Raw genomic sequence first — 23,920 nt, 5'->3', positions numbered from 1 at the left:
GCTCCACAACGAACACCCAAGCCCAGGTGGCGTCAAGTTCCCCCTTTGCCAACAAAACCGGCGAAGAAGCGCCGGCCGTTGATACGACATGGAGAACCAAGCCAGGGAGCGGCGCAGGAAACGTAACTCTGCCATCCATGACGGCCGGCACAGAATCCCCCCAACCGCCCAGCACAGCGGGATCGAGACCAAACGCGACGCAAGGGACCGAGCAGAGTGGAGCCGGATCTCGGGACTCGTCGGCAGCGCAAAGCCGCAGCAAGTAGACCGCGCAGAGTTCTCTGCAAGCCAGCATGGATGAGAAGGTTCATGACCTCGCGTGGAGCGTCCGCATCCATGCGCGCGCTTGGAGGGGGGCAACGGGGAAGGGGGAGACGAGCGGGTGAGGATACCAGGCAGACAAGAACAAGGTGCCGCCTACGGCGCACATTAGGGCCGAGCACCCGGCCGTGAGAAGTTAGAAGTTTCGGAGGGTCATGGAACATAGACCCTGAGGTCTGCCACCAAGTGAAAATGAGCACCAGCCGTAAACCAGCAACAGGCGAAGCGACGCTACATACAAGGAAGATGATAAACGACACTAATTAGGCTAGCAACCAAAATAGCAGCTGCAATAAAACACCCAACCCCCATCCGGCGGGCAGGGCACATGGGACCGACACGCCCGGAGATTAGCACGCCGAGAACGGCGTCGACGTGCGCCGTTCCGGCAAATGGCGTCTACATTGAGGCAGTGCGTATTATAGCGAGAGGGGGGTAAAAAAACGGTGTTTTGAGCGGTGGTCGTACCGAAGCTGGGCCATTGTGAGATCTACCGTCTGCCGGAACGAAGGACAAGACATTCAAACGCGCGAGCGGCAGTGTCCGGGGGAAAAATTCGCAATGATATGCCGGTCGGGGTAGTTTGGGGGGTGCAAGTGCGCGGACGACGAACTGACGTGTAGGCGGAGTCCTCCAAGTAGGTGAGAAGGCAACACAATAAACCCTCTGGCGTGCTGTGCAATGGCCCGCAGACCACTTTCCTCGGAGCGCGTCTGTGCGAGCTGTGTAGGCCACAACGGCGAGACAGCAAGTCCACACGGAAAGGTTTAAGGTATAGTCTGCTTCAAAGAGAGCACACCGAGAAAAGGGGACCATGGCATGCGTCCGGACTAGTAGCTAGCGATAGGTGTATCTGGTCCTTCCTGACCCCGCTCAGAGTCAAGTGTCCGCTCTCTGGGACCTTTAGCAAGCAGCGCATGGCTGGTGTCGTGCCAAGGGAGGACATTGGAACGATGCGTTCCACAGCAGTGCTCACTCCAGGTAGGATCTGATTCCCATAGAGCAGGCGCAGAAATCCCCACCGAGGAAGCTCCGTCTAACACAATCCCCACCGAGCGCTGTGTTATTGGTGTGTATTCAGAGTGGTTGCCGCACTAGGGCTTCGGGCAAAAAGGGCGGCTGACATATCGGCTGGGCGTCCAAGATATCCATCAGAGTATACCACGACCCCGGCTCCCGCGGGCCTGTGCGGCACACACAAACACAACAGCACAGGACCACCAGCACTGGGGCACCGGCCCACGATCGCGAGGGTCCAGGGAAGAGCATTCCAAGGATGCAAGCAGACTACATCAATATCGCAGCAGGGAACCGAACACACATCTACGTATAATGCGTTGCGTGCGTGGAGACCATTAATCATAAAACATCGTGGAACGGCATGAGTCAACAGGACTCAAAGACGTAAACGCAGTCAGAAGCGAGTCAAGAGCGGAATGGGGAGGCTAAGCGATTATCGTGAAGGTTCGGGGAACTGAGGTTGAATGAATTAATAACAACGATAAATGTGGAAGGAATGGATTAGCCACTGGTCAGAGGACTGAGTTATGAGTAGACCTGGCAAGGTTTATTTTTGTCCATAAACACCCTTCAAAGATTGACAAACATTGGGTTGGAAGTCATGTATGCACTCAGTAGCTAATGAAAGAGAGGGTTTTTGTTGTATTTTAACGTATTTCCCATGTGAAGCTACATCCAGTAAACATACTGCATTCAAGCAGATATGAATCATTTGCTTACCTATTATATTTTACTGCATAATGACATCAAACCTTTAATTGTGCATTCTCTATCCTCACACCCTTAGTTTTGTACAGTCCTGAAAGTGATTATTGATAAAAAGCAAATGAAAGCCTAAAACTCATTTTATCTGTCAAAAATATTAATGAAATTCTTTTAGTCCTAAATGTTGAGGGATGGATGGGAAAATATGACATTTTCAGTCAACTTGCACTCTTAAGATGGTAAACTGAATAAACTGAAAGGTAAATCAGAATATTTAGAAATAATTTGTGGTTAAAGTGTGGAAATTAAATGTTTATGTGGTACAAATAAATTATTGGATTGCTGTTGGTAGTTCCCCCCCCCGATATTTTAGTATAGGCCTTGGCCCAGGAATAATTGAAGAGGCATGTGCAGCAGCAAGGAGGGGGATTTGGTGTGTCGGCAGAGCTGATTATTTGCACAGAACTGAGAAAACAAGGGAATTAGGAAAGATTATTCTGACGTTAATGCTAACAAAATAATACAGTTGTTAATATCCCAACAGAGCACTTCCTGCTTTCCTACGGTGATATCACAGTTAATTTCCACCTCGGGTTTAGTTTATTGCAGGCATTTTTAGTTCAAATCCAGCAAACCGTTTAAAAGCAACAGCAATTAGCTCAAAATCTAATTGCAGCACATCTATGTTAACATTGCATGCAGTTCTTGTCGGGCTGTGTGTGTAAGATGCAAAATGTGATGAATTTCCCAAATACATCTGCAACGTAAGAATTCAGTCGGAGTTCATGATTTCCTACGTGTATTTTGGAATGGGGTACTCAAAAATTCTGATATTTATGTCCATTTATTTAATCCTCTATAATAAATCCGATTCATAATTTACAGAGTTATAATCTGTCCGTGTTACTTTGTCTGTCATTTGGACACAGAAAATGAGGTCACTTGTATTTCTTCCAGTGATTTTTATCAGCAGTACAATATTCAGCCAGGCATGTTGTATTTCAGATATATGTGGTAAAAAACTCTACACTGATTCATGGCATACAAGAACTAGCTCATGGGAACAGAAGTTAACGACATGGAAAACAGCCAAGTCTAAAAAATACGATTTGCCTCAAGAGCCTGTGAACACAGCTGCTTTCTCTACAGTTTTACTAATCTTTGCAGCAAATTATTGTGTATGAATAATTTTCTTTTAGTTAACAATACAGTTAGTAATTGATTGTGATAATGAGATTGCTAATCTGAGTTAATTCTATTGATTTAGTGGAGAAAATTAATAGCTGACGCAGGTCACGTTTGGTCCAGCCTGCCACAATATCTCAGACCAACAGCAATGTTTAGAAACATAGAAAATAGGTGCAGCAGTAGGCCATTCGGCCCTTCGAGCCTGCACCGCCATTCAATATGATCATGGCTGATCATCCAACTCAGTATCCTGTACCTGCCTTCCCTCCATACCCCCTGATCCCTTTAGCCACAAGGGCCACATCTAACTCCCTCTTAAATATAGCCAATGAACTGGCCTCAACTACCCTCTGTGGCAGAGAGTTACAGAGACTCACCACTCTCTGTGTGAAAAATGTTTTTCTCATCTCGGTCCTAAAGGATTTCCCCTTTATCCTTAAACTGTGACCCCTTGTCCTGGACTTCCCAAACATCGGGAACAATCTTCCTGCATCTACCCTGTCCAACCCCCCTAAGAATTGTAAGTTTCTATAAGATCCCCCTCAATCTTCTAAATTCTAGCGAGTACAAGCCGAGTCTATCCAGTCTTTCTTCATATGAAAGTCCTGACATCCCAGGAATCAGTCTGGTGAACCTTCTCTGTACTCCCTCTAAGGCAAGAATGTATTTCCTCAGATTTGGAGACCAAAACTGTACGCAATACTCCAGGTGTGGTCTCACCAATACCCTGTACAACTGCAGTAGAACCTCCCTGCTCCCAAACTCAAACAAGAGAATCTGTTTTACTTTGAAACCATGTTGCCCATGTAACCCATCAGGTGTGGTCTCACCAATTCTGTCCCCAGATCCCACCCCTCCTCCTCCTCCTCCTCCTCCAACACTATTACTGTGGTGTTACCTGGTCCTGGATCCAACCGTCTGGGCTGCTCTGTCCTTGCAATGGTTCTTCAAAAATCAAACAATCCTTCATGTACAAGATTCAGTTTAGATTATTGTCAGGTGTACCGAGGTGCAGTGAAACGCTTTTGTTGCATGCTAACCAGTCAGCAGAAAGACAATACATGATTACAATCGAGCCATTTAGAAACATAGAAACATAGAAAATAGGTGCAGGAGTAGGCCATTCGGCCCTTCGACCCAGCACCGCCATTCAATATGATCATGACTGATCATCCAAAATCAGTACCCCGTTCCTGCTTTCTCTCCATATCCCTTGATTCCGTTAGCCCCAAGAACAATATCTAACTCTCGTTTGAATACATCCAGTGATCTTTGGCAGATAATTCCACAGATTCACAACTCTCTATGAGTGAAAACATGATTAGGGAATTAGGTTTAGTGCCAGGGAAAGCCAGTAAAGATCAAAGATATGAGCCAGTATCAACAACACCCTGAGGGTCACTAATGAGGTAGATAGTAGATCAGTACTGCTCTCTGGTTGTGGTAGGATGATTCATTTGCCTGATAACAACAGGGAAGAAACTGTCCCTGGATGTGGAGGTGTGAGTTTCACACTGGTGAATGAGAGCTAGCTATGTTGTGACCAAAGATCTTAGAGCGAAGCTATAAGATCTTTGGTTGTGACAGCATATCATCGTCAATGCTGGGGTAAAATAAAGTAGGAAAGTAGGGGGTTGAATTGGGATGGATTGAGTAATGTGGGACTGAGGTTATGAGATAAAAGCAAACCAAAAGGGGGATTTGAATGTGAAAATGTTAAATTATGGTAATAAGTTTATGAAAAGGCAAAGCATTTAAATTTTATTATTTGAATTGGCAAAAAAATCTTTGAGCCTAAGATAAAGTTCTAATTCTGTTATTGTATAATTAGATAACGTGATTATTTAAATGATGTCATCAAATCAAGATTTGATTGACAATCGGAGTTAGTTTGTAAACATTGGCATGAACGGAGCCTTGGAGTTGGTGTCGATGATTAGACCTGCATGTTGAAGATAACGTGCATGTTGGTAGTAATGCAGGGAAGTGGGAAGGTGATCTTTCTGTTGTCAGTCTTTTGTAAATGGGAAGCAAGTTACAGGGTGATGATTGAGTGGAGAATGTGGCCCAGAGCAGTGGGTTTATTCCCCGCATTGTTTAATAGCACAGTTGGTGAGTTAGAGCCTTTGATTTTGATTTGTATTTAGAGCCAGTGTGGACCTATGGCCTTTCTACTCACATTTAGATTTTCCATGCTGCTGTGAGTTGTTTAGCAGCTACGTGATCTGTGTTACTCATCGGGCTGTTTGCATGTGATCTCAGAGCTCCTTGCTGGACTTAAGCCGGGTGTGAGCTTCCTGTTATTTGGCAAACTGATTACCGTTTTGTTAATATCCTTATTTATGGGCTGTGGGTGTTGCCAGCAAAGTCAGCCTTAATTGCCTTTGAGAAGTTGGTGGTGAAACATTCCCTTCAACTTGTGGAACAATGCCGATGGGGAGGGAGTTCCAGCATTGCAGTAATGAGGAAGCAACAGATACATTTCCAGGTCGTCAGACATTCTCAATGCTACCCTTGGTCAAGTGTTGCTGTGATGTCTAAGCCGGCCATTCTTACCCTGCTACTGCAATATAGTTCTCTTAGTAGTAGTGACAAAACCCAACTGGGCATCATTGAACAGGTTATTGATGAGTCCTGCTTATTAAGGGTTCAAGGTTAAAGGCTATTGGCCCATTGTTTATCCCTTGAATGTAATATTTTCTATTTTTTCCTGTAACCTTTTCTCTCAAACATCCATGAACTCTCCCTCTCACCTCCTCTATCCTCTAATTCTCCCACCAGCCACCCACATAAGAGGCAACTTGCTCTGGTCAATTACCTTACCAATCAGCACGTATTTAGCACGTGGAAGGAACCAGGAACGTGCAAACTCCACACAGTATGCAGGTCACCAATGACACTGGATTGCTGGAGCTCCACTGCAATGTAGGACATCAGTGTCGGGCTGAAGGACCGTTCCTTAAGGCAGTGCAACATGAATCACCAACGATTCATATTTCTCGGTCACTTTGACTGCATCCTGAAAGGTGGTTGGGAAGATATTTCTCAACATTATCGAGCATTGGAAAATATGCCTTCCGTGCCTCAAAACTAAAATTCTACCCAGGGTTGGTCTTGTTATGTTCCATACATTTAGATTAATGCATTTCGTTGTCTCTGTACTGTACACTGACAATGACAATTAAAATTGAATCTGAATCTGAGATTACCCTCAAATCACCAGAAATCTTTAATTTCTGCTCCATGAACGGTATCAATATGAAGGTTTCACAATGAAGCACATTGTCAAGTAGAATACAGACTGCTGTTGACTGTAGATGCTTGTGAACAGTATGCACAAATAATACCATGTACTTTGTCAGCCTACAGGAGAGAGATCAAACCCCTGGCTAAGTGGTGCCTCACTTAATGTCAACAAGACCAAGGAACTGGTTCAGGACTTCAGAAAGGGGAAGTGGGGAAACCACATGCCAGTGTTTATTGGAGGGAGTTAAAATCTTGGATGACTAGTCCTGGGCCCAGCACTGAGATACAATCACAAGGGTGGTTTGCCAGTGACTTTCTTAGAAGTTTAAAGAGATTCAGAATGTCTACGAATACTCTGATTGCACAGATCTAATGTAGGTATCCCGACTGGTTGCATCGTGCTTGGTGCAACAATTCCAACACGTAGAAGCATGAGAGAGAGGGTGGTGGACTCGGCCTAGTCCATCACGGGAACAGCTCTCCCCCCACATGAGGCACTACAACAAATGTTATTTTGTTTGCATCGTCTATTTTCTTTGAGAATTATATGTGTAGTTTATGTTTAATTTATTTGTTTGTGTGTTTGTCTGAGTCTATGTACCTGCGATGCTTCTGCAAGCGAGGCTTTTTATTGTACCTGTCCCGCACCACACTGGTACAAATGACAACAACCTTCAACTTGATCTGCAAATGTTGACACACATTGGTTTTCCCGGCTCATTTAGCACCACCAAAAATTTGTATGTCTTGTTTGCACACAATCCAGCACTTTGCACAAAGATAATTTTCCTTGATGTCGACATCTCATTGCAAGACAGATATTTGCGCTTGTCGGAGGTTTTTTGTTGTCATTGGGGCTGTGGAAGAAGGTAACAGATTGAATTGGAAATAGTTTACGGTCTCTCTCATTCTATATAAGTGTTGTTCAAAATAATATCCACACTTCTATAAGTCAGCTAATAGTATAATAGTGGTTGATAATCACACCTGTGTGGTGCAAATGATTGCATTGCATTTGGTCTTCGCAGATGAAAATTGTAGTTGGGAAAATTTTTAGTCATATGTTACTAGAACTTACGTGAACGTGATCATCTTCAATATTTTGTTTTGTGTGAACAAATAAAACTCTGGGATGGTACACTAACATTGAACACTTTAGTGCTGAACACTGTTTTGCAAGTTTCCTGATGCGAGTGAAATAGATAGTTTGTTTGTAGGAAGGAACTGCAGATGCTGTTTTACACCGACGACAGACACAAAATGCTGGAGTAACTTGAGGCATTGAGTATGAAGCAGGGAGTTTCTCTGCAACTGTTCAATAAAGCTGAAGCCAGCGTGACTTAACTTTGATGCCTGGTTTACATTTACAGATCACCCCAGTAGCATGGCCGGCACTACTAGATTGACTTGATTTTGCAGCATTGACTCCAGCTCTCTAAGGGACGGGTTGATAGTTGGGAACTGATGTACACTGAGTGCTTCACATTTCATTCTGCCATCTACAGGACTGCAATCAGTCCGGGGAAGGGGATGGGTTAAACATCCAGGGAAAAGTATAACATTTTTATAAAACTGGACTTATTTCGACATGAGAACGGCAATTATTTTTGCCACGCTGATGTCGGTAATGTGACTAATCGAGCTGGAACTGATGCTGTGCTTGGAGAGAAAGGAGCAATGGCAGTTGTAGTTTGATATTGTCTGTCTGCTTGTTGCAGGAACTGTGCTCTGTTAATCTGCTCAGCCCCGTGTGTGTTGGGTATACTGGAGAGAGCTTGTTAATGCAGAGAGGATAAATCTCCACAGTCTTCACTCATTATGTAACGTGATTTATGCAGAGTATGCATGTCTAATACACACAGTATTACACTCCTCTGCAAATGGAGTTGAATCATAATTGCTCTCTGGTGAATTTAGAGCATGATTTTGCTCTGAAAATATGATTCTTGAGAAACAAATGACACAACAGATTTAACTGCATAAATGCTCTGTGTGTGTGTGCAGCATTGAGCCAGATTTACATGGTAGTGTTACCACAGATTAACTCTCTGGCAGAGCAGTGCACGTGACAATACATCGTGCAAATGATTGAAGATGCAGGTTTTGTTTATTTTATGAGGCTGAGTTTCTGTGAATGTGAATTCCTCAGAGAGTATTGTTTCCTAACAGTGCAGTAGTACCAGGACAGCCACTGATGGAGTGCACAGAGTGGAAGTACATTGGAGGTTGCATTCGTGGCTGCCGTGTACATTAAGGGTGTTTGCCACCTCTGTCATAGATTTTGTGATTCTATGGTTCCTTATTCAGTGACATAGAGCAGGAACACTGTGAGGAAGCTTCATTTAACCTGATCAAAGACTTGATTTTGTGCTGGAGCCATTGTTACAGAGCCATTCTAAGCGGGTTGAGGAAGGTCAGTGTGCATGGAAACTGAACTGTTCTGCAAGATTTATTGTGGATTTTCATGGAAAAGTACAGTAACTGATTGCACGCCTGTTGTTTTGTTCTGTGTGAATGATGTGGCAGGCCTTTGGTTTGGTGCCCATCCCTCCCCAGTTCCAATGACAATTGAGTGACTTTCTGGGTCACTTCAGAAGTCACTAAAGGTCAACCACATTACATGAGTCACAAGCCAGCTTTACTGGGTGGGCGGGGAAGTAATGTCAGTGAACCAAATGATGGCCTTCGCAATAACGTATCAACTAACAAAAATAGCATGTTATTGAATCCAGTTCATAAACATTCAATTCATAACCTCTGTTTTGAGTTTTAGATCATAACCACTGAGCTGCAATCCCTACCATGTACTGTATATGTTTCCTATAACCTAATAGTTATCTGTATTTTCTTGAAAGAATCACTAATAACTCAGCAAATGAGAAACGTAATATCTGACACCACATCTCAGGTAGTCACTAAAAAATAACACACGCAGAAGAATCCCATTTGGTTACTACCAAACTATTGTCCGTCTCTTTCTCTCACTCTCTCACACACTCTCTCTCTCTCTCTCTCTCTCTCTCTCTCTTTCTCTCTTTTAAAAAAAAATTTGCATTAAAGTTATCACAGCTTCCTCTCACGAGAACTGGAAATGGTTGCCCTTGAGTGAGGAAACGCCTCATTTCCTCTTTGGCCACTCTGAATTATCACAGGACTTTGCGGCATCAGCTTTGTGTCGGAGTCTTTCAAATTCATGTACATTTCCACTGGGGTATGTTGGTCGCTGTGGGAAAATTGGTCTGAATGGCCTGTTTCCGTGACTCTGGGACTAGTGTAGATGGGGCATGCTGGTCGGTGTGGGCATGTTGGGCTGAATGGCCTGTTTCCACACTGTATGCTAGGGACTCTATGACTAAAATAATCTTGCCATAAATTATGTTAAGACATGTTGTTCATCTGAACAAGAAGGAAGAAACGCAATTGTAATCTACTCACCAATGGCGACTTCCTTCAGCTCACATCATGTAGCTGTTTTGTTTCTCTTGTGTGATGCTTTCACACCCGTATCACATGACGGCTATTATTGCCCAGTTTAAACTGCTTGATAAATCAAGTTCTATCTCCCTTCCTGTTTGTTTAATCCATTATCCTAACTTAAGTTTAGAAAACTACTTTCAGTAGCCAGCCATCCACCTTGTTGTGTTAGTCGACTCTGGACCATTTGGCCACTGTGCTGGCTCCCTGCTCTTCATGCTCCTGGCTCACTCTTGCCTCTCGCGTTCAGCTCTCGCTGTTCCATCAGCTGTTCCTATTTGCTGAATGCCTGCTCTGGGGTGACCTTGTATCCCCACCACTAACTCTCCGCTCTGCCACCTCAGCTGTTTTCCACCCTGCTACTTCTCTTGTTTCTAGCTACAACTCTTCTCCCCCTCATCTTTCACCAGCCATGCCTCCCACTTCCTCTCAGAGGCTGCCGTGATGGTCAAAACTGTTTTTAAACTGATTAAAACTGTCTTGGAAGAACATTGTTTGAAGTTTGTGCCTGGTTTATTCATGTTCTTTTTTGCAATGTTTTTGCCAGATGAAGATTTCGTTCAATGATTCTAGTCTGCACACGACATTCGAGTACCCGTCTGAGAGCTCGCTAATTCAAGAGGATGATTCTGACGGGAGTGAGGACGATGAGGAGGAGCGACCCTTGACCACCTTCTTCCCGCGTCCCAGCTACACCAGCTCCCCTACGTCCACCAGCAGCCCCATGCACTCCAACACCGTCACCTCAGGTACTTGTCCAAACAGCGCCACATGAGGCGTGGGGCCACTCATCATTGGTGAAATCTCTCTACCCAAATTACTGTGGAAGGCTCTCTCTCATTACAGGCACTTCAATGGAGGCACAGCGTAGAGTTGCAGCCTCACAGCGCCAGAGTTCCCAGGTTCCATCTTGACTATGGGTGTTTTTTCCTTTTCTATATCTTTTCACACCATCTCATCTTCGGTTTAGTTCAGTTCAGGGACATTGCGCGGAAACAGGCTCTTTGGCCCTTCATGTCCGCGCCGACCAGCATTACCAAAACTCTACCCTGTACACACTACGGACAATTAATCTACAAACCTGCACGTCTTTGGAGTGTGTGAGGAAATCGGAGATCCCGGAGAAAACCCACACAGTGGGGAGAACGTACAAATCCTGTACAGACAGCACCTGTAGTCAGGATGGAACCTGGGTATATGGCGCTGTTAGGCAGCAACTCTACCGCTGCGCCACCGTGCCGCTCCTGGATCACAGTTATTAAGGAAGAGTCGAGCGGACTGATTTGATAATCCTGCCGCTAATCCTGCCTTTCATTGAGGGACATTTACACAGCTACACAGCAATCCTTCTGGCCTTGGTAGGGTGAATCAAACACAACTGTTGTACACATTTACAAAAGCAACATTCTAGATTAGGAAGCTGGGAGTCTGATGTAGCTGCTGTCACAACCATGGGAGGGAGGCTGAATGATGAAGCGGCCAAACAGAATAAATCAGGAACTCGCCGTAACCTCATCAAGGCGGAATGTAATCTGATGATGCAGGTCTTTGTCAATATCTTACAACATTAGACAGCTTCATGCAATACTATTTCATTAGAAGTAGACGTGGGAGAGGAGAAGTAATTGGGGTTTTGTGGATGAAAGTGGGTGTGTAGGAGGAAATTTACTCTTCAATTGCAACAGAAACCATTTCACCAAGTTACATTGATTACTCTTGCTCTTCATTTTGCAACATTCTGGGCAATGGTAACGCAGTGATTGTATTGGGTGTTAATCCAGAGAGCTGCATATATGAGCCAGAGGGATGGGCTCACATCCAGTCGCAGCAGCTAAAGACATTCTGTTAATCAATCTGTGATATAAAGCTGGTAGGAAGAGTAGTGATTGTGATATTATCAGACTGTTGTAAAATTCCTGCTGGTTCAGTGATGTCCTCCAGGAGAGATGATTGGATACCATCCATGTCTGTTCTGGGCACCCAACAATGTGCCTTGACTCTCACAAACTACTATGTCCAGGCCTTGTCAGCAGAATCTACATCCCATGGAAAGATTACTAGAAAACTACAGTGCATTATTTGTTAAGTGTATCGGTACGAATGTATTTTTCTTGTGAATTGCGAGCTTTAAGTATTTATTTTCATGGGGAATGTCCTTAAGGCCAGGGTTGGTGTTAGAAACATAGAAAATAGGTGCATTCGGCCCTATGTGTTCCATTAGTTTTGGGCAGAACTGGTGCTACAGCTCTACCTCGTGGCTGTAACAAGGTACTGCAAGATAGTTTGTAGACACAGATGGAATTATCCTGAAAGTGAAACAATAGCAAAAGTAAACAGTGAAGCAAGAAGTGAAGATGAATCAAAGGGTTGAAGTCGAGACCTTAGCTAGGCAATCTTGGTGTAGGAAGGAACTGCAGGTGAACCGAAGATGAACACAAAATGCTGGAGGAACTCAGCGGGACAGGCAGCATCTCTGGAGAGAAGGAATGGGTGTCGTTTCAGGTCGAGACCCTTCTTTGGACTGAATCAGGGGAGAGGGAGATACAGAGATAAGGAAATGTAAGGTGTGAAAATGAGACACGGGATGGAGATCAAGTCAGAGAACCAGGAAGGGGAGGGATGGAGAGAGAGGGAAGGCAAGGGTTACTTGCAGTTAGAGAAGTCAATGTTCATACTGCTGAGGTGTGAGCTGCTCATATTCTGCTTGGGCTAGCTGTTCTCTGCCATCCCTCTTGATGACTTCAGGAATCTTTTATACAGTTTCAGTTCTGTGCTATTCCACATTTGAGCTCTGTAAACATTCACGTATTTCCAGTCGGTGGAGGTGTGGTCTGATCTCTCTCACTCCACGGGATCATTTACGATAAACTTAGCAATCTAGCACTGGGTGCCATTACTGATATAATGTTTCCTTCGGCAGCCCTGTCGAGTTACACGCCTAAACACACGGTGCCCTTCGACACGTGGCAGGAACAGAAACTGAATGAACCCTTTTCCAGTCGACACAGCTCGATGCAGGGTGGAGAATCCACGACAGAGGACAACATGGTGAGTTTATTCTGTGGCAAAGTACGGCTGCTGACTGGTGTAAGATGGTTATGTTATCAGAGGTGTGTAAGCACATGAGCGGCCTGGGTGAGAGCAGGAAACCAGAAGTATGTGTTTATTGTGTCACATAAAGCACTGTTGTAAACTATAATCAGGTGGGTGACACACAAGGACCTCCTCCCTCAACTTGTCTAGATTTGGAGAGATAATTCAAGATCGTTCCGCACTGCAGTCTAATTGCTTTAAAGGATGAATAGTCCAGAGAATTAAAGAACCAAGACTGGAAGTGTTGGAGTAACTCAGTGGATCAGGCAGCATCTCTGGAGAAAAAGGATGGGTGACGTTTTTGTGCGGGACCCATCTTCAAACTGTTTGTATGAATGACTTTATTGCAGAGGCACAGACACTGCAATAAAGTATAATGGACCAATGACAGGATTAGGTGAGCACGTGGCAATAGGGTTTAATGTCATGAATGCAGGAACAGGGTTAGGGTCGACACACAAGTGAAGGAAATAGTGGGTCAGGCAGCATCTGTGGAAGTAAACGTACAGACGTTTTGGGTCAGGACCCTTCATCTGGACTGGATGAAAAGGGTAAAAGGAAATCAAACCAGAGTAATGTCATGGCTTTTGACTAACTCTTCTCTGTACCCTTGTTGTTGATTAGTCCCCAACACTCACTCTTGTTCCCTTTTGTCCACAGCTCACACCAACAGACAACAGCTGCCATTCAGACTACAGCAGTGAACCAGCGCTGTACTTCTGATCTGAAGCAGGTGTATCTCGGGATGGTAACAGTGCTTCTTTAGGGACTAATGTGCCAGGAGTTGTTCGGATGGTACATGCAGGCTACGTGCCATCTGAGCTGTGGCCAGGACTCCTTCCAGAAACTCACCTGTCTCCTTGTAGCTATGCAGGTCACACTGCATGTCCCAGGACCAAGGGTAATCTTGAAAGAACTTCAGTTTGTTTCTTGACATTCCTTTGAGTTTCTGCTGCGCCTCCAGGAGTCGTCTCCAGATTACAGGTGGCACACTGCTGTATTTATGTGGCAGCCTTGAAGCACAGAGACCTCTTGCCCCCTGCACCCAATTTGCTACTTTTGCACTTGCTCTCTAAGGGCTCTGACCTGATTCTAAATCATTCCTGGATAGGCGGGACCACCAAGGTGAAGCTCTTTCTGGAAGATGCTGACTACTTCCTCCCTCACCGGAGACTTTACTTTCACCCTGTGTTTTGTGGCTTTGACCACATTTGTCTTTGAGTATTGGGACCCTGGTTCCTGTTTCTAGCATTGACGATTGCAGTTGCATTTCACATTGCAACATTATGTATATAATGTATTTCTCTACTTTGTAATTTGCATTGTGCCACTGATGGGTATAACTCTTTCCATTTTCAATGCTCATTTCCTGTGTCTTAAATGATGTAATGAACCATCCCGGCACCTTGGCATCTGACCACCTCCTGGTGAGGCGTGGAGGCTGAGAACACCAAACCACTCCTTGCATTGAAGATGGGATTTCTATGGAAAGTCTTTAGTGCCATGTATCCACTGGGTAGTTAGGATAGTGAGAGAGTTGCTCCATGTACAAGGGCAAGAATGGATGCGTGCTGCTGGTGTTCTACCAGAATGAACATTTGTTGATGCCTCGAAGTGAAGCATCAAATATTTGTGTGGTTTCAAATGATCAGTCTTCGGGGACAAAGCTCTTCTCATTTTGGATCCATTTAGCCCTAATACACCTGAAAAAGGTGTAGAATGGTCCGTGCAAATGGACCGATGTAAAATGCAATAAATAACAGCGGGAGTGTTTTATTTGAGGCAGAAATAATTGAAAGACTTTCTGTAGCTCAATGCCATCACCTGCATATTTCCTGTTGTTGATTTAGTTCCTCTTGGGTAGTCTAGGAATGACATTGCACTCTCAGATCCTACAAAGAAAATCTTCAATTAAGCAAAATATGGATCTGAAATTGTGCTTCCTGACGGTGGAGAGGATTGTACTTGTGTGATGGGGAGAGGGCAGGGGACATGCTGCTATCGTTATTGTCTTGGCAACTACACTGTCTTCTGAAATGTTGCAGCGCTGAGAGCACCCAATGCCAATAATTCTGATGCAGCAGTGCCTACTGGATTTCCTAAAAGGAAATTAGAAAGAAAAACTAAGGATTCGGTTTAATCTCAGCCCAAGGAACCAGATGGCAGCTTAAATGTGTGTAGAAAGACATTTAGTTTGGATTTGGCATTGTCTCTGAGTGGAGTGGGAAAGGTGCAAAATTAGGTTTGTAGGCTGCATTACGTCTGTCTCACTTTCCACTTTGATTAGTTAGAAAACATTGTTAATTCAATGCAATTCAGGGCGATGAACTGAGAGTGGGAAACTGCAGGAAATTCCTTGTGACTCAAGGGAAATTATCTGCTGTTACAAGTGGAAGTGAAATGTTTAGTCGAGGGACTAGATTTTTATAATTTTCTGATTAAAACTAGATTAAAATGTTAGATCAGGACTTGGCAATAGAACACTGAGTGGTCTTTGGAGTATAGTTGGCCCTGATGTTGTATGGGAATTTAATGACCCATGAAATATCTATCTCTTTATTCACGCTGAAATGGAAAACACTGGGACAGAATGCAACTTATTTTCTGGGTTTAAGTCATGCTTGGGCTGAGGTGTACGAAGAAACCTGTTATTAGCGATCATTTGAAGCTATTGTCATGTAGTTTTTGCCTTGGTTCTTGGAGTCCAAAAGCACTTGCATTATTATTCATAATGATGGATTCATCTCCGTCAGGGTGATAAAGGTAGTTGTTGAACACAGAGATAATCTGCAGTGGTCAGGGATGGACATTGTTCCAGTGTTGAACCAGTGTCATAGTTGTATGAAAACCACCGAGAGATGTGTGGAATTATTCTCTGCCGACTTGCACTTTACTACCAAACCATCCACGTAAACTGAGGTCGCAGTCACTGGATGTGTTACGTCTGCCTGGGGATAAGCGAGTGTGTGAGCTAACTGCAAGTTACTGAGTCAGCGTTCACGAGCCAGACATGTACGAGATCAGGCAATTGTCGCCAACACCTCATCCACCTCTGCTCTCGACACCCTTCCCTCTGAGCTTTACTCTAGTCCCATGGTTTTGTTATGTGATACGAAACACACTGGAAAATTAGAACAAATCTGGAGAGGTAACTAAGTTAGACTATGTTGTAATCATAGATTTGTTTCGCAAAAGATTTCTACGTAAACTAGTGTCTGTTTTAATGTTTTTGATGCTGACCACTTATTTTGAATATATTCTAATTATTTATGAATGGAGGTGTTTGGGGTTTAGCTATAGTAAGGTTTATATGAGAACTGGGTGCAGTTCCATAGGCACACGGTGCTCACACCATCTGACCACTCCCAAGAATCTTCACCACATATGACACACTCCAAAAACATTCAAACCAACTAACAGCATTATTATAGGAGGATTTTATAATCGGAATGTCGTAAGCATATTATTAGAAGCTAGAACATTTGAAAACAGTCTTCTGTGACCGTTGACATAAATGACCACGTTTGATAAAAACTTAACAGAAGAGGGATGAACACAAAAAGATTCTGAAATTGGCTGAGAAATATAAAAGTGGATAAGTCTCCAGGTCCTGACAGGATATTCCCTAGGACATTAAGGGAAGTTAGTGTAGAAATAGCCGGGGCTATGAGCATCATCTGACCTTTGTTGTTCTTCATTGTTAAAAAGGGGTTCTAAGACAAGAGTAGCAACCATATAGACCGTTCTGTGACTTCGACCTAGGCTAAGGTCTGGGAGCCAGGTGAAAGACATTTTATTCCATGAAATTCCATATGCACTGTAGAATTTTGCACTTAGAGATTGAACTGATAGGAAGAATTGAAAGTTGCCACCGTCCAGTCATAAGGCCAAATGCATTGTTTGTACCAACATTCACCTGGAATGATAATGCTTAGAAAACACATTATTTAAAGAAAAAAACTCAATTAAGGACACGTCCTCTGCAGGTTTCTTTCTTTACAGTGATTCGTAAGGCTTATTTTGATAGAAAATTTGTACTTTTTGGTTGTAGATGTAATAATATTCATTATGATTTATGATTTTCAGAGATGTGATTGATTTAAAATAAAAAAATACACTGTCAATAGTTTTTGTGTGGAAATGTGTCTAAAATTGATTTACCTTCAAGTACTGAAGAAACAAACAGGACATAACTTACTGCCTGTACTGTGTTGAATTGAACTCTGGCTGATCTGTCATTTAACTTGTTTTATTCCTGTACTTAGTACTGTTATTTTCCTGCCTCGGACTTCAATGGTTTCTATATTATCACGTATACCAAGGTACAGTGAAATATGTTTTTGCATACGGCTCAGCAAGACTATCACCGTACATGGGCATAATCCCTCAGATTGTACCGAAGGTGCAGAACAGCCAAGACTCTATGCAAGAGGTGCCATTTTACAGTCCCAGTTGCAGCTGGCTACAAAGGCCCATTACAGCCGTCCCCATTCGGCCCATCAAGTCTATCCCGCTGTTCAATCATGGGTGATCTATCTCTCCCTCTTAACTCTATTCTCCTACCTTCTCCCCATAACTTCTGACACCCGTACTAAATCAAGAATCTATCTATCTCTGCCTTCAATATATCCACTGACTTGTAGCCTCCACAGCCTTCTGTGGCAAAGAATTCCAAATTCACCACCCTCTGACTAAAGAAATTCTCCTCATCTCCTTCCTAAAAGAACGTCCTTTAATTCTGATTCTATGATTCTCTAGTCCTAGACTCTCCCACTAGTGGAAACATCCTCTCCACATCCACTCTATCCAAGCCTTTCATTATTCTGTACGTTTCAATGAGGCCCCCCCCTCATTCTTCTAAACTTCAGCGACTACAGGTCCAGTGCCGTCAAACACTCATCATATGTTAACCTACTCATTCCTGGGATCATTCTTGTAAACCTCTTCTGGACCCTCTCCAGAGTCAGCACATCCTTCCTCAGATATGATGCCCAAAATTGCTCACAATATTCCAAATGCAGCCTGACCAGCACCTTATAGAGCCTCAGCATTGCATCCCTGTTTATGTATACAAACCCTCTCAAAATAAATGCTAGCAGTGCGTTTCTTTACTACTGAGGTTCCACAAGGTAGTAGAACCATTCTACAAAGTTGTGAAGGACTTGCTCCTGTTAACCTTCATTATATCGGACCATAGTCCTTTAAGCTTTTCAAACCAGCACAATCCTTTCTAGTTTGTGCCCCCCTTTCCCACTCTAGCACTTTATTAACTTTTCCAATTATGGAAATTATCCCAAAATGCTGACACCAACTCTTTCCACAGATTGCTGCCTGACCATTTGTCCAACATTTTTATTTGGAGATAAATCTAATTGCCCGCATCCTCAGTGACGATATCAATATGACTGAATACATCATTTAAGTTCATATTTCCATATAACATCAAAGGAGGACAGTCAAGCCATCCAATTTATAGCAGCTCAGAGCTATCTCCTTCCCAGTATTTCTCAGTAACCCATTCTGTCATATTTATTCATTAATACCTCTATTAATTCTCCTGTCACCTCACTAACACCAGAAGTAATTCACAAAAGGGCAAATTTACTACACACAGACTGCAATGGAGGTTAGAAATGAATACAGGCGTTTGAAGCTGTGGAACAGCTGCACTATACGTAGCAACACTGCCAACGTTATCCATTGTTAATCACTGATGTCAATGTGTTGAGGAGAGTTTCATCTGGCAATATGTAGAGGGCTCTACACGAGTGAGGGGAGTTTTTTATGCCGGGCTTGAGGATACTGCAAGATTGGAGCGTTTAATGCAGGGTTTAGGAGTCTGCGATATTGGAGTGTTTAATGCTGGGTTTGGGAACCTGCGGTATTGGAGTGTTTGCAGCTTGATGTTTGTGTTTACAGCATTAAACATAGAATGGTACAGGAACGGACCCCAGGACCCATTTGTCCGTCCCACAGAAATGAACAGACACCTTGTTAATGTTTTTAAACCATTAATTTGCATGTTTTGTCCTCTTTTTGTCTGTTCCTTTTTCATATACTTCCAACAATCTTAGGGTGTGAATCTTGTATTACAACTAAGTGGATGGACTCAGTTGTTCTGTCTGCTGTTCAAAATAACATGACTGCAGAAGTCATAAACCCACGGTGCTGGAAGTTACCAGGTCTTCGCATCTACCAGAACACTGACAACATCTTCCGTATGAACAGCAAGGGGTTTGTTACAAAGTACAATGCATAAGAGTTTTCTAGCCAGTGTCGACCAGAACATCAGCTTTACCTCTCCAGCAATTAATTTTCTTCAAAATGTAGCATTATCTTGCAACATTGAGTTGTCCGGAGGAGTTCAAATGATACAATGGTTATAGGTTAGGAATCACTATCCCTCCACTCCTATCATTAACGACAGGAAACATTGGATTTCAAGTCATCCATTATAATCACTATATTTAAATAATCCAAACTTCTCATATCTGTATACTTTATTATAAAGCAGAACTACAAATTCAAGTGTTTAAGTAATCATGAATCCCTGATAAAGGCGTAATTTGAAACTATACAAGAGTTATCTTTTATGAGGCATCCAATGACACATTTCTCACTGTTGTGATTGAGGCCGACTGCAGAAGACCAGGACTGCTACTCAGCTGCTGTCGTTGACCTGATTCAGGGTTCCAGCTTCCCGCTTCAGGACGGTCAGCAAAGTCTGTGAGCTCTCCAGGATCTGTGCAAACAGAAGGGAACAGCGCACCAACAATGCAGTTAACGGCTGCCGAGGATCATGGAGGGGAGAGTTAGACATTGATTCTTCTGCCTTGAAATGGGAACTGATGATGGTTAATACACAAAATGCTGGAGTAACTCAGTGGGTCAGGCAGCATCTCTGGAGAACATGGATAGGTGACATAGAGACCTTTCTTCAGACTGATTGAGTTACTGCAGTACTTTGTCATTTCACCGTATGCCCCCGGCCTGCACCAGCGAGACCAACACCCGCTGCACGATCCGGTTGACACAGCGTGTTGTTGTGGCTCATGTTGTAGCCCATGGGGACAGCGTTTTCTACAGGCCGTGCCATCGACAGGACGTACTCAGTCACTGTGGGTTCCCTTCCCTCACCAGCCGCCGCTTCTTCGGCTGGCAATCACATTTGTTCACTCCCCGCTGCCACCACCTCCTCCACCCTCACCATCACCGACATCTTCCAAGGTGGAGTCTGTCAGCGACTCCAGTGGAGAAGGAAACAGTGGAGCAGACAAAGTGACAGCTGGTGAGGGGGAGAGAGTCCCACAGTGACCAAGCGCGTCCTGTTCTTGGTTCTTGGTTTCTTGGTCCTCCAAAATATTCCAAATGGAATTTAAATTGGAGGTGGTGAACGGAGGGCGTAAGCCAGAAAGGGTTATTGGGAAGAAAGAGCTACTTTAAATTTAGTTGCATCTGGTTGGGTAACTATAGTTGGGTGGAGATTATTCCATGCTTTAATTGTGCGGGGGAAGAACGAATTGCTGTATACATCTGTTGGTGGTATCAGCCTGAACAGAGTGCTGTCCTAACAGGCCGTAACGTGAGCTGTTGGGTGAAGAAGGGATCACTGGTGCACCTTGCGAGTCAGGGATGGTGTCGGAAGCCAGGCCAGTAGGTGGCTGAGGAGACGGTACCAGTAGAGGGTACGTCCACTATAACTAATATCTGTTATAAGGGGTCCATTACAGCAAGTTTACTGTAGTTATAGAGTGGGTTTAGGCATAAGACGGAGAACATTCCACCAAAGGATTTTAATATAATCCAGGCATAAAAGAAGATGGTCTGAAGATGACAACAACATGTAGGAAACAGTTTACCCTCAGGTTATCTGATCAAATCCAAGGCAAAGTTGGGCATTTTAACCAAGGACAAAGCACAGATTTTTGATTCACACATGTGTCTTCGCTCCTGAACAGACAACAGGAATTTTGCACGGGTGACATTAAAAGAACAGTGGACACCATCAGAAATACCCAGAGATATCCTTGGAAATGCCAATAACCATTTCAGCATTCTGCCCTAAGCACAAATGTTTAGGCATCCCCACAAAGATAGAACAACACAGCTGCAAGATTGTATCCCTCTTGAGATCACTCCTTCTCCAACCAACAATTGGCCTACCAGGGCACTACCCTGCCTGAGGTCATTTGTTGCTGGCCCTGATTTGTCCAGGTCTTTTCTCATCTGATGAAGGATCCCAACCTGAAGTGTCACCTATCTCTTTTCTCCAGAGATGCTGCCTAATCTGCTAAGTTTCTCCAGCACTTTGTCTCTACCTTTGGTATAAACCAGCATCTGCAGTTCTTTGTTTCTACATTTAACAAAAGACTTGGTTTTCCTGTACGGGTTCAATGCTTAGAATGTGACGATTTACAGTGTTTTATATGATTGTAATTAACAGAATCTGAAGGGGATTGTACTCACCTTCATATAGGCAGCTTCTGTCTCTGCGATCGTTCTGTCAAATTCGTTTCGAGTGGCCATCTTGCGTGCCAGGCTCTCGTTCACCTTTGCAAGTTTCTCTGTCAAAAGCCGGATGTCGTTCTGCAGCCTGTTCTTCTCCTCCTCTTCCTGGAGAATTTGCTGGTTCAGCTCTTCTCTCTTCGTACACAATTCCTCAATACCTGGTAGAACAATCTCTAGTTAGCACAGGAATTTAAACATCCAATAGGAGTGTTAGACAATCGGTGCAGGAGATTGAGAGACATGGAATCAATATAGAATAACTCATTCATGAAATAATTGGGTGAATAATTGGACTATGTGTGGAGTTTCCTGGAAACAAGCTATATTGTTCTCCATTTCCCCTCTTCCATTTATAGTGACATAGTCATACAGTGTGGAATCAGGCCCTTCAGCCCAACTTGCCCATGCTGACCAACATGCCACCATCTACACAAGTCCCACCTGCCTGCTTTTGGCCCATATCCCTCTAAACATGTCCTATCTATGTACCTGCCCAAATGACTTTTAAACATTGTGATTGTACCTGCCTCAACTACCTCCATCTGGCACCTCGTTCCATTCACCCACTACCCTTTGTGCAAAAAATGTAAACCTATGTCCTCTTGTTATTAGTTACCCTACTCTGGGTAAAAGATTGTGCATTTAGCCGATCTATTCCTCTCATGATTTTATACACCTCTATAGGATCTCCCATCATCATCCTGTGCTCTAAGGAATATAGTCCTGGTCTGCCCAACCATTCCCTATAGCTCAGGCCCTCAAATCCTGGCAACATCCTCGTAAAATCTTCTCTGTGCCCTTTTCAACTTAACATCTTTCCTATAACAGGGTGACCAATACTCCAAATGTGCCCCCCCCAATGTCTTGCACAGATATAACATGACCTCCCAACTCCTATACTCTGATGGAGGTCAATTTGCCAAAAGTATTCTTGACCACACTATCTGCCCGTGACTCCACTTTCAAGGAACTATGTACCTGCACCCCAAGATCCCACTCCCCAGAGCCCGACCATTCACTGTCAATGTCCAGCCCTGGTTTTACTTCCCACTTATCTGTATTAAACTCCATTAACCATTCCTCAGCCGACCTGCTCAACTGATCAAGATTCTGCTGCAATGTATAGTAATCATCTTTGCTATCAAAGATGCCACCCACTTTTGTGCCCTTTGTAAATTCTCTAATCATGCCTTGCATTCTCATCCAAATCATTGATATAAACCACAAACAGCAAAGGGCACTGCACTGAGTCGCTGAGACACACCACTAGTCACAGGCCTTCAGCATGAAAAACATTCTTCCACCATCACCCTCTGCTTCCTTCCATGAAACCAATTGTCTATCCAGTCTGCTACCTCTCCCTGGACCCCGTGCGATCTAACTCTCCAGAGCAGTCTACCATGCGGACCCTTATCAAATGCCTTGCTGAAGTCCGTATGGATAGTCTGGCTTTGCCCTCATTAACCTTTTTAGTTACTTCCTCAAAAAAACTCAATCAGGTCCGTGAGACCCAATCTCCCACATAAAAATCTGTGCCCTATCCAGATGCATATGTATCTTATCCCTCTGAATGCCCTTCAGTGACTTGCCTACCACAGACATTGGGCTCACTGGTCTACAGTTACGAGGCATTTCCTTGCTGTCCTTCTTAAACAGAGGCATCACGTTAGAAACATAGGTGCAAGAGTAGGCCATTCGGCCCTTCGAGCCAGCACCGCCATTCAATATGATCATGGCAGATCACCCACAATCAGTACCCCGTTCCTGACCCCCCCCCCCCCCCCCATATTCCTTGATTCCATTAGCCAAGAGCTAAATCTAATTCTCTCTTGAAAACGTCCACGAGGGCACATCTTATTCGAACTTTCTCCACCCGACCCGACCTTGTCCATTCCCCACAGACGCTGCCCGAATGCTGAGTGACTCCTGCACTTTGTGTTTTGCTCAACATTCCAGCATCTGTAATTCCTTGTATCTCCATAACTAAGGTCGCGGTGTCTAAACCAAAGATCATATATCAGGCTTTGGTCTAAACTAGTGACCGGAACCAGTGGAGGAAAGCAGCACAGATGTAAAACCGCGCAGTAGGTAGAGGGGCCGAACAACCGGCCTCGCTTCCTATTCCCCATCTCCCCACTCACATTTCACCAGCTCGTTGTTGTAGCTCTGGAGCGCGGCGCCCTGTTGTGTCATGGCGGCCTCCTCCTCCCTCCCGCCTACCGTCACCTAGCAACCGCCTGCCCGGCCGGCCCATCGTCATCATCCCGCGCCCGCCATGCCGGCCCACCGTCACCAACCCGCGCCCGCCCGGCCCATCGTCATCATCCCGCGCCCATGCCGGCATACCGTCATCAATCCGCGCCCG

At 44.2% G+C, this 23,920-nt stretch overlaps 2 protein-coding genes across 2 annotated transcripts in view; one reads left to right on the top strand and one right to left on the bottom strand.

The window, feature by feature from the left end:
* Positions 1–16,621, top strand: part of tprn (taperin) — a 49,882-nt gene extending 33,261 nt beyond the window's left edge. Inside the window, exons 2-4 of the mRNA XM_055660431.1 lie at positions 10,502–10,703; positions 12,875–13,002; positions 13,708–16,621. Of these exons, the coding sequence (XP_055516406.1) occupies positions 10,502–10,703; positions 12,875–13,002; positions 13,708–13,770 (393 nt within the window). The 3' untranslated portion in view covers positions 13,771–16,621. The remainder of the gene's footprint in view (positions 1–10,501; positions 10,704–12,874; positions 13,003–13,707) is intronic.
* A 2,914-nt stretch (positions 16,622–19,535) lies between these two features.
* Positions 19,536–23,839, bottom strand: ssna1 (Sjogren syndrome nuclear autoantigen 1). The gene is made up of 3 exons (XM_055660430.1): positions 23,697–23,839; positions 21,514–21,713; positions 19,536–19,789 (listed from the first exon to the last, which is right to left on the bottom strand). Exons 1-3 carry the CDS (start codon positions 23,746–23,748, stop codon positions 19,709–19,711), a joined length of 333 nt encoding a protein of 110 aa, XP_055516405.1. The 5' UTR covers positions 23,749–23,839; the 3' UTR covers positions 19,536–19,708.
* Positions 23,840–23,920: the final 81 nt, after the last annotated feature.

The sequence above is a fragment of the Leucoraja erinacea genome, chromosome 31 (genome assembly GCF_028641065.1).
Source record: "Leucoraja erinacea ecotype New England chromosome 31, Leri_hhj_1, whole genome shotgun sequence".
In the NCBI taxonomy this organism is placed as follows: domain Eukaryota; kingdom Metazoa; phylum Chordata; class Chondrichthyes; order Rajiformes; family Rajidae; genus Leucoraja; species Leucoraja erinaceus.
This window is presented reverse-complemented; position numbering and strand designations above follow the sequence as displayed.